This window comes from Microtus pennsylvanicus, chromosome 22 (assembly GCF_037038515.1).
Source record: "Microtus pennsylvanicus isolate mMicPen1 chromosome 22, mMicPen1.hap1, whole genome shotgun sequence".
NCBI classification, from domain to species: Eukaryota; Metazoa; Chordata; class Mammalia; order Rodentia; family Cricetidae; genus Microtus; species Microtus pennsylvanicus.
This window is the reverse complement of record NC_134600.1, coordinates 29,211,748-29,223,462: the sequence shown is the minus strand read 5'-3', so window position 1 is coordinate 29,223,462 and position 11,715 is coordinate 29,211,748. Positions and strand designations below refer to the sequence as shown.

At 37.8% G+C, this 11,715-nt stretch overlaps 1 protein-coding gene across 1 annotated transcript; it reads right to left on the bottom strand.

Moving 5' to 3' along the window:
- Positions 1–266: 266 nt before the first annotated feature.
- Positions 267–9,513, bottom strand: LOC142839840 (small ribosomal subunit protein eS28-like). The gene is made up of 2 exons (XM_075956212.1): positions 9,302–9,513; positions 267–423 (listed from the first exon to the last, which is right to left on the bottom strand). The coding sequence occupies exons 1-2, from the start codon at positions 9,499–9,501 to the stop codon at positions 267–269; spliced, it is 357 nt and encodes a 118-aa protein (XP_075812327.1). The 5' UTR covers positions 9,502–9,513.
- Positions 9,514–11,715: the final 2,202 nt, after the last annotated feature.

Sequence of the window (11,715 nt, the reverse complement as noted above, 5' to 3'; positions counted from 1 at the left end):
ATATTCTTTCTATGCTCGACACATCCATGTGGCAGACAGCTCAAGGACGGCACTGTTGACTGTGAAATGCACGTGAATAAACACTGCGCATGTTTTCAGTACGTTTTAAGAATAATTCAATCAATTAAACATCTGGCTTATACTTAAGACCATGTGTATAGAACTGTGATACAGCTGCAGTTTTCGTAGTAAATATGAATTTTTAAAAGGTATAATTATATGATTTTCTTGGTTGAAGGTAAAAGTGACAAAATGACAATGTGGACTCAAGATTCAATAATGTCTGCAGATACTTTTGGTTGGTGTTCATTGTCAGTGGCATCACCTTCTTCTCCTGAATCCAAGACTGTCTCCTTGGGAAGGTTGTGATGCTTTGGTAAAACTCTTGAGGTCTGAATCTCTTGGCGTCTCTGGCCATGGTTCCTAGATCACAGGAAGCACATTCTGTTGATTTTCTGTTCTTTATCTGCTCTGACAGTGCCTCTTTGTCTTGTGAACTGTGTGAAATCTCTGCTTAAAACATGCCACTCTGTCTTAGCTCAGCGTCAGACTGACCTGCTGGTGCTATTGTTTTGCTGGAGACTAATCCACTTGGCAAGGGAATTTTGTCAGTGGTGTTACAGTGTTCTTTTCTGCATGGGGTGACCATATTTGATTTCAGAAATTATCCCCTTACTGCTGTTCTTCCTATACACCTAGCCCAAAATAGCTTGACTAAACTATCTCAAATTGATAAGATTAAAATGGCGTTCCTTCAGCCAAATCTTGTTGGCGACTTGTCTGTGCTGTGTCGTGTTTCTTCCCTTCGTTTGGAGAAAAAAGCACTTTCTAAATGATTTCTACAATGTAATTGTACTAGAATGTGGCTTCTCTTTTGATATACTATTGGATTTGGAGTGTTGCAGGAGCAGGCAGCTAAGAACTTAAAATATACGTATTGTCATTGTAGATTAGTGTGGTTTAATCACATTCGCATATCTCTGAAAAAGCTTAGTTGCTAAACAGCAATCTGGTGGTTATTATTTTCTGTATATTTTGCCATTGATAATGTTTCAATATTTCTGGATTTTTGCTGTTTAATTATTGCTATGATCTACTTAAAACACCTGAATAATTAAAGATACTGATAAAATTGAGGGATGACTGAGTATCTGTGAATCAAAAAGTTTGTATAGCAACATTAATTGAAGAGTCAGAGTTTAACTGTTTCAGATACTAGCAGCCATATAACGAGCTAATATCTAGAGTTGATTTAGCAATTAGTGAGAAGTGCATTTATTTTAAATATAACAAGGTTATTTTGGGGGAATTATTACCGTTATTAAAACATGAATTTATTACATAGAAATAAGAAAAACTTGCTTTTTAAATTTTGATTTTAAAAAATTTATCCTCTCCTTTAAAAATATTAGGTGTTATGGTAATATGTAACTAAGATTAATAACCTGTCTTTAAAAGCAGAGATTAAATTCTTTTGTAAGTATTCCTTATTTGAAATTACAGTCATTTGGAAAATGTACATGATGTAAGTTTCCTCAATTAGCAAAGAATTTAGGGATATAAATCCAAATAAGAAAATGCAAGATTCAACCCCACTGTGATCTCAATGTTTAGCAGATAATGGAGGAAATCTGTCATTCAAACATGTCTGCGAATTAATAGATTGCTACAGTGATATTTATTTCATTGCCTGGTGATTTGTCATATGTACACATTGGATTTTGTATTTCTTATTTTCTCTTATCCAATTAGACTTTTCCCCCAGCCCTGTTGAGAAACTGATGATTGCTTCCTCATGGGATTGTTTCTAATAAATAAAATATTGAAGGCTGAGGAAATACATTTGGTTTCAAGAATTTATTCAGTATTTACAGGTACACTTATTCATTCACTTACTTTAATCCTCCAGCAGTAAGTGCTATAATTCCATGATTTATAACACCTACTTACCTTTTTATTAAAAATGGCAAAAGAACTAAATGCCTGTATGGAATCTGCACATGTCAAACACTTTGACTCTATTCATGCAATGACCACCGCATAGAGAATTACTTATCCTTTGCCAGATGACACTGATGGAAACTATCCCAGACTGACAATGTGTCATTATATTTTCTTGGAGACTTTTCATTACCTGAGGGATGGATGTTGACATTCCAGCTGTGTGGGACTAGTTCTTTAGTAAGTACTTTCTTTTCATCTTTTTTGTTTGTTTGTTTTTGTTTTTTGGGACAGGGTTTCTCTGTAGCTTTGGAGCCTATCCTGGAACTAACTCTTGCACACTAGGCTGGCCTTAACCTCATGGAGATCTTCCTGCCTCTGCCTCCCGAGTGCTGGGATTAAAGGCATGCACCACGACTGTCTAGCATAAGTAAGTATTTTCTACTTGACTCTATGTTCATAGCATGAACTTTGCAAGTGAAAACTCATGGGTAGTCTGATCTTAAGTATCAAGTGAAATAAAAGGGACTTACGGAGTTGCATATAGTAAGATTACAAGTAGAGGTGTTTGTTTCAAATTAAATTATTTTTCTGTGGTACAGCAATTTTCAGCCTACTCACAATTTCTGGAATGTAAGAGGCTTCCCCTATGTTTGAGCAGATGAATTCAGCCATATATTGTAACCACATAACCAAAATAGTGATCCAAGGGAAGGTGTATAGCCCAAATCACTAAAATATCAACTGTTATAATGATCCATTTTAGTACTGGTAACACGTTTTCCCCTCTTGTGTGCTTTCATGGCTTCCGTTAATGTATGGAAGCCACAGGGGAAAGGCTAATATTTAGCCCCAGCTGCAGAACTGCCTGGCTAACAAGTTTCGCCTTCACACCACGGTGCCCAATTACTCATTCTGCAGAGTTATCAATGTCACTTGTCAGACTGATGCAAGTCATCACCGGAAGCCTCTCTGGCTCTTTGGCACCATTTCATTCCAATGGTGGATTGTTAGCTTAGGGAAAACAATAATAATTATTAATTTCATCCTTGATCACGAATTCAAGTCTGACTGGCCTATTAGCTTTATCAAGCCAAGCACCACTCTCTCCTTGTCCTATTTAAATAATCCATTGAGATAATAAGTAATTTTTATTCTATTTATCAAAAATGACAAGTAGCTTTCGGATAATGGAAAAGCTTATCTTTCAATAAATAATTCTTGAGCTCTTATTATTTGCAAAGGCTTTCTGGTACAAAAAAAAGCTGTTGACAAAATAACTCTACTATTTACTTGCTTTCTCTCTCATTGTCTATTTCATACACTGAAATGTGCTAGAATTCAGTGCAAAAATTTTGTCTTTTTCTCTAACTACTAATTCCTTGTCACATAGAATCAATCTTGGTATAGAAAATAATGCCCATAAAAACACATCCTGAATGAAGGCTCAGTAGTGGAATAGCTCAGTAGTGGACTGCTTTACAGCATGCAGAAGACCCCGTGATTAACCCCAAATAAAAAAATAATTAATAAAATATTAAACAATAGAAAGAAAAAGTAATCAAATGAAAGAATGAACAAATTCATATCTTTTTGGAATGATGAGCTTGGAGGTCTAGAAGGCAATTTCATCTGCTTAGCCCCGTCTAAAAAGAGGGGCTAATAATTTATTATATAACTTCACCAAATGATTTTTATAAAAGGCTAGGTTTATTTAACGTTCCTTCACATGCTTCTCAAACTTGTCATAATCTTTTATTTCTTATGAGGAAATGGCAGAGGAGCAATTCTCCGGGGAAGCTAGTGGGCGACGTGGGCCGAAATCATGGCGCTTTCTCACTCAGGGCAACTTCTGTAATAAAGCATTCGTCAGGATAATGACAGGCTAGGATGTTTCTGAATCGAAAAATAAACAAAACAAACAGAGCCCACTAACTCAGCTCGGCATTTCATGCTGTGAAAACAGCCTCTGTGAAGTCCCTCTGCTCTACCCTGGGCAGCCATTAGTTGAAAAGCTGGCCGTCTGCTGATGCTCCAGTGCAAACCCGTTCTCTAGACTCAGCTCTTTCTTAGTATGTATGAGAAAATGCTACACACTAAGTATTCAAGCATGACTTCGGATTTATGCGAATAAACTGTTTATCCATTTTCTCTGGAATATTTTTGTATAAAAGCAAAACAAAAATTAAAAGGGACTTCTAGGTAGGAAATTATCACTAAGCCTGTTGAAAAGTTGTGTTACCTGGCTGAAATACTAGTTCTGAATATTCGAATGTATTGACATGAAATTGTGTATGAATGAATTTATATCAATATTTCATTACAATGTAAGGATATTATGGTTTCTTATATAACAGACTGATATTTAGTATGATAAGTGTTTTCCAGTGAAGACATGAATCCTAGGGTCAAAGGTTTCTACTAAGCAACCACATGTCTGGATCACTGAGAAGGCTGTATCTGCTTGGCAGGCAGAGTTGTTTCTGGATCTGCTCCTGCGACATGTTTGAATTTACATCACCGTATTCTTCTATAATGCCCATCATTTTTTTTTCGTTTTTTTTCGAGACAGGGTTTCTCTGTGGTTTTGGAGCCTGTCCTGGAACTAGCTCTTGTAGACCAGGCTGGTCTCAAACTGACAGAGATCCTCCTGCCTCTGCCTCCCGAGTGCTGGGATTAAAGGCGTCCGAGATGGCTCAGCCTTTAAAGCTAAGCTCACAACCAAAAATGCCCATCATTTTTATGATATATTTCAGTTATTTAGCAATGACCTATAGTTTGTGATTTCTTAGAAATCAAGTTTTATGCTTCTCCTGCAGAGTATGCATTAAGGAGTGGGCAAGTTTTAGTTAGTCAATCAATGAACTCTCAGAGCGTAGCTGGCTGTCCTGAGCTCATGGGTAATTAATTATTTTCCATTGATATAATGTTGTGTCTTCTAATCACATGATAACTAACAATGTGTCATACCTCTGCTTTTCTGGTTAATGGAGCTGGAGTTGTAATATCCATAGCATGAAGCGGCTACTGTGTGCTACAAGAGATAGGATGGCACTTATTTTAAAGCTTGATAGTCTGACCTCTGTACCAATGCCAGTGCTGAAAATACAGGATAAAATATGCTAATCTTGCATATAATTCAAATATGCAATGTGAGTCATGTGATTTGGTGAAGAGCTTTCATGTTCCCCAACTATTTCAATCTAAGTGTTTCCTATTGCCATTAAGATATTTTGAAATTTCTAGATTTATAACATTAATCAATGTATAGGAATAGACAGTCTGAATGATGGGGAGAGTCCTGATTAATTGTCTTAGAAAGAGCTGATATCTGCAGCTCATTTCATGGCGTACCATTTTAACTTCCTTCTCCTGAAATCTGTGGACCCATGAGAAGACTTGAAGGTGTCTTCTTAGTTTCTTTTAGAATGCATTCAGAGAAGGGAAAGAATCACTGAGTGGCCACTCTCTCCTATTTTAAGAACAACGGTCTCTCTACTCATCCCAGAGAGAGCAGCAATCACAGACAAGAGTCCATAAAATTCCAGCCTGGTAAACCAATGAACTAACTGGGGTTACTAAAGAGAGAACTAAGGGGTTTACTGATAATGTGCACCCACTGTGATGGGCTCTAAGTTGTCTATGTAATAAAGACAGTCATCAGAATCAACACAGATACTTAGCAGCATGGGTAGATCTGTAACTGGATGAATGTGGAATGCCCTGGAGACTGACTGCAGGCTGCAGAGGGGAAATGAATGGGATTTGAAGGTCAAATTCCTAGGGAGGAGTAGGTAAGTGTAAGGTGCAACACGGCATTTACTTTAGTGCATTCTCCTTGAATTTGGTGAGGCATTAAGATACGCCCTGTTAGCTAACAATTTATGAAATGATGATGAGGAAAATGGTTAGTTGCAGCACACACACACACCTTTAAAATACAAACACAACAAATCAAGGTATGAGATTTAATTCATAATTCCATAAGCAACTCTCACATGAAATGCTTTGCCTCATGCCTTTTCAGTGGAAACAGCTTTAATTTTGCTCTAGCAAAACTTCTTTTGAAAACTTCAGTTTATAATAGAGGTAGATGGAGCTGTCCTGTCTTCTCTCTTGCTGTCCTTTGAATGCCTTCTATCTTATATTTTTTTTCTGGTCTTTCAGCCTGCAGAGCAAGTGTCCATTGACCTACAGAGTTCCTCTCTTCTCTAGGTGTGGTGGGAAGAGTCCACCCCTCTCATCTTTCCTCTCTGAGTGCTATGTGGTCCTTTCTTCAGGTCTAGCATGGGAAGACAAGGCATCTCCTGGAACATGTGATTATCCATTCTGAACAATTTTCCAGCATTTCCGATTGATTAAAAACTAGCCTACTTTAAATAACGTTTGCAATTCATAAGCTATCAGTAATTATTAGAAATAGTCAGAACAGGATGTGAGCAATAAAGGAACAAGGATTTTCCATATAGCACATGGCGAAGAAAACTGTTCTGAGAGTGTCTTTGGACATCACAGAATTCCCACAGCTACAACAGGACAACACATTTAATGGTATAGACCAGAGAATGGATTGTGTATTGGGAATGAACTCTTGGGCAGTAACATTTGGTAGCTTTTCTGTCCTCACAGCTGTTGATGGTATAAGATTTTTACCCAAATGTTATCATTTTTAGTAATTGCAAAAATTGTACTTAGCGACTGAACTAATTAATTGAAAGCTGGTATTTCATGGGGCACCTCTTTATTGGTGGTTCCAGTCTGTCTTTCAGCAGCTACTTATCTAGTGGTTCTTATTGGCTTTGGAAACATCCGTGGGCCTCAGTTTGCTTCCAGGCTTCCATTTCTATTGCTTCCATTGTGTCCTTTTTTTTTCCTACCTAAATTTTGGGAGTCTGGGTTGCACATTACCACATCAGTAGTGTTGTAGCATGATTTACAGAGGGCTTAAGATAAAACTGCAGTTCTCAAACTTCATGGCTAGAAACTCCCTTGAGCTTTAATTTAAGGTCTCTGTTTCCTGAAACCTCATTGACATAAAACACCCAGCCCTTCATGTCTAAATGGGCTCCTTTTTGAGGGGACTTTTAATAGGCATGTAAGACTACTTATATATAAAAAAAACTCTAAAAATATAAAAATAAAAACAAAACAAAACCAAAAAAGCCCTCTTTTTATGCACACAGCTGCGCATAAATGTCCTTTTCCTTTTCAAAAGGAAAGATCACCTATTTGATGGGAATGTATGGATGTGAGACAATTGGTAACTCAGCAAGAAGTGTGCAGACTTACGCTTAACAGATAGTGTCTGCTGCTCTGCCATGCAACAGTAAGCACAACATAAATAATTTCATGCCTTCGCAGTCAGACAGGAATTTTCCAGGACTTTATTGGGGTGAATTCAACAGTATGAATGCTTTTGTGGTTGGACTAGCAATAGTAGACGCTGGTGATTTTTTTTTTTGCTGGCGGAGAACGAACCTAGTTGTTGAAAGATTTGTAAATAGTCTCTGGTACCCAAACAATGCACACATGGATCTTATTTATGATGGTTTTTAATAACCCTAAACGTGGGATCAGCTGGTGATAGTGCAAAAGGCAGTAGTGGGCCACCCAGCATGAGCTGAAAATAAATCAAATACTACAAATCTATGGTATATATATATATGTGCATATGTGGCCAATGGTGGTTATATTTTAAGTGTTGTGTTTATATTATGGAGGTTTAACTGTACCCAGATAGTCTAAGGAAATTACCTTTGATTGTTTTTTTAAGACAATCTACGTATTTGTCTGGAAATAGTTCTTTTGTTGGTTATGTTGGTATTTTTATTAATAGGAAGAATTTAAATCACATTTTTTTTCTATAGAATTGGTGGAAAACGCTGCTGAGAAATTCTCATGTCAATTCTTACACTTTTGCCAAAGTTTAGGAAATTTACTATTGGATAAACTCAAAAAAATTACTTTTATTATTCTAGAAAATAAACAGAAATTGAGAATGGAGTACTGTCTGGAATGCATGGTCTCTTGTTGCCTTTACCACGTCTTCTAAGAATGGAACTTGCAAGCTATGTAAAACTATTCTTGCAGTTAAGCTATTCGTATTCCTTGAGTCCCAGTTCAGCAAAATGTGAAGAAATACTACTTTTAACTCCTGAAGAAAGGAAACATCTTCTAAGTGGAATTCTATCTTGAATCTAACCTATATCAAGGCTGGATAGCTATCACTGAAATGCAGACAATGTTCTGTTGAGTGTTGTTACAAATTGTCTTAAATATGTATGGATTCCTTTTCATCATTAAATAACTTTGAGCTCACATCTTGACATCGAATCGTCTGAGTACCATTCTGAGGATTATGATACCAAAGATGCATTTTAATCTTCTTAGGTCTCCAGCAGGTGAAAGCCTGGTAGAAACACTGATTCTTTATCAATGGACCACCAAAGACAGTGTAAGAAAGATCTGTATCTATGGCCCTCACATGGGATTAGCTCTAAGATCAAGTAAATGAAACAGTAGAGTGTAGACAGAGGCTGCTCGTTTGTTTCCCAGCCGCCCAGACCCAAAATAATCACACATAAACTATATTAATCAAAACACTTTTTGACCAATTAGCTCATGCATATTTCTAGCTAACTCTTACACCTTAAATTAACCCATTTCTATTAATCTATGGATCACCACGAGGATCATGGTTTGCTGGTAAGGTTCTTGGCATCTATCTCCTTTGGCAGCTACATGGCATCTCCTTGACTCCGCCTTCTTTCCTCCTCTACCTGCTTGGAATTCCTGTCTTTCTTACTCTATTCTGCCTTGTCATAGATCAAAGCAGCTTTATTCATTAAAGCCAATAAAGCAACACATATACAGAAGAACTTCCCAGACTGGGAGAGCATCACTGTTCCAACAGTTACGTGCATACAGATCACACAGGTACGGAGCTACGCTAGCTTCCATTCAGTCAGTTAGGATGGGTATAATTACGAGTACGAACTCCCAGATGGTGCCCGTGTCAGTGGTCCACACTCTCATCAATGGCTTCTAGTTTTCTGAACTTAGCGAACACTTGAGCAGAGTTGTGGCACAGGAAACTGGAATGTGCAGAGCGTGCAAATAGGAATGAGACAGGAAGTCAGGAATTGGCATCGACAATAAGACTCTGACACACTTATATGTCTATGGTCTTCCTTCCTTTCAAGGTTAATGCCTTCTCTTGTCTTGCTTAGCCTCACAACATCAGAAACTCTGCTGATCATCCTCTTTAAAAAAAATCAATATAAATGTTTTATTTAATAGTCGCAGGTCATCATGGGCCAAGTGGTGGATACTCAGGAACCAGCAGGAAGCTCAGCACAACCTCCGAGCCTCTCTTTCTGACTCCAATAGGGTGAGCACGTCTCCCTCTCGAACGGGACCTTTGACGTTTCGGATGATGGAGCGGCTGGTATCATCCATAAATTCCGCACATACCTGCGTGCACTGTCCCTGCGAACCGGTCCTGCCCAGCACTTTGGTTACCCCAGCGAGCTTGATGGGTTGCATGCGACTCGTGTCCATGATGGCGGCGATCAGGCGGAGAGGCTGATTTTTAATTTTTATTTTTAATTTTTATGTTGAAGACTATAATATTCAATTTCTGACTGTCAAGGGAATCTTTTTGTCATCAAGTGGCGGATGACTGGAAGACGAGTGCACTCTGAGCTTTGCTGTGTATTCTCCGCACATCATTTCATCACAAGGCATCACCAGAAGGCAGCGAGAAACGTGCACAACGTTAGATAATGAGAGAGCCGCTCCTGCCCTCAACACAGCTGACACTGATTTGTCTCTGCCGCCTCCCGTGAACGCGCATGCTGCCCGTTAAATTTTTACTTTAAAGTGTTCTGCTTAGTTATGGATAGTGTGAAATATTTATGTATTCCCCCTGACCCATCCAGATTTTCTAAATTACACGATAGCCTTTCCTGTGGACCTGTCCAAATGCTCTCTGAAAGTTCCTGGGAAAGGAATGATTGCACTTCAAAGTCCGGGTTGTTGTTTCATCTCTTTAGGCTGCTTTTTTTTTTTTTTTATCAATTTCCAAGAGAGTTAAAGCTGAAAGATGACGATGCTTCAAACAAAAGGCAATTATTTCAAAAGCGTTACCAAATAATGAGAGTCAATCAACGTTCACACGTTTGGAACTTGTGTCCTTTCCTTCTCGACCTTGAAGTTCGTCAGGTTTCCCTGAGACTTTCAAGTCAGTGGGCATCTGGAGTGTGTCATAGCTGCACCTGATTTCTGCCTCCCACAACACATGTGGTTTGCTCCTGGTGTTTATCCCTGGAGTGGCAGGGTTTGGATGCGCCAAGCCTCTTTTCATCTTTAAAGGGAATGTTTTTGCATAAATTATTATCTTTCTGGGTGTGAATTATGATGCTCTCCTTTTATATATGCTTTAGAAATTATGTGTAAATGCCCGTTCTTCTAGCTTATTTTGTTCTCTGAAGGTATTTTGTATCTTACTTAAAAGTATATAATTTCTTCTATGCTATATAGTCTTTTATTTTTGAGTCTGCTTTTGCAAGTTTTCATCAATATTTTGCAATCGCTCACATATATGCACCATATTTTTAAATATGAAAACTTTCTTAATTTAGTATACTTTGTTTTTCTCCTATATAAAGCTATTTTAATGTATACAAGACATCAATAAATATTATTCAGTAGAGTCACACAAATGTTTATTTTTATTTTGAAAATATGAACATAGAAAAGTACATAAGGAATGAATGGTTATTCAGTATCAAATAATAAAACTAATTTACTTAAAAAATAGGGACAGGGTCCTGGCATGCCTAAGACAAGAGGTATGCAAATGAGCATGACCATGTAAGGGAGATGCTTGTTACTCTGCGTGGTTCTTATCTTGGGAAGGGAGCAGGGGATGCATAGGTTCAGGAGGCTGAGATGAGTCTCCAATGTAGAGAGTGTGCTGCTTTCTTGGAGCAAGAAGGAACAGGCTTTTCCAGAACAGAGAAGTGGAGAAGCAAATGGAGATCATCACCATTAGTGTGTGCTTCACATCACTGCTCAACAGTGTCCATGCCACGAGGAAGAATAAACAAAGCCTATCCTCATGAGTGGGTAATTGAGTGGGTGCTTCTTGCCTGTGCTCTTCCATGTTCACTGCATGGTGAGCTTTTTATTATCTTTCTGTTTTCAGACAGAGAACTGAGAAACTCAATGGAAGAACTGGGAAGTAAAAAGAAAGTTACCCAAAGAGATCAACCCAGGTTGCTGGCCTCCAAAACTCATCACTACCTGTTGGTTACTTTATATTTGATATCTTACCTACAACAGGAAGGAAGGTATTCCCATCTTGCTAAGTTAGCCCAGAGTCCATTTCCTCCTTTATTTTCTGAGACTATGTGGCATTACTTTTCTCTCATTCCACACAGCATGTTCCCTAAAATTGTATTAAAATATCCTGCTACCTTTCAAGGAACAAAGATAACCATAAAGAAAACCTGGCTAGGAATTTATTTCTACAGCTTTTTATTTGTGTGAATAGAGTGGTAATTTTACCTCTATCTAACTCCATTTTGTTTATTAATAAAAATGGGAGTTGTAGCTCCCATTTAATGATTGACTGGAGTAATAAACAAATATACTTGATAATGAAAACAATACATTGCATGTTTTAAATTGCTGTTATTATTCTTACCACAGTGACTACAAAGATGCTAAGTTTCCTCTTTGACAAAATCTGTTTAACTTTGGTCACTCTCT

What these genes read in the sequence shown, in the direction of transcription:
- LOC142839840 (XM_075956212.1), bottom strand. Translation starts at nt 9,501, where the DNA reads ATGGACACGAGTCGCATGCAACCCATCAAGCTCGCTGGGGTAACCAAA. An exon ending in TCAGAAAGAGAGGCTCGGAG is followed by an intron (nt 424 to 9,301) that starts GTTGTGCTGAGC and finishes CCTGTGATCTAG; the next exon opens with GAACCATGGCCAGAGACGCC.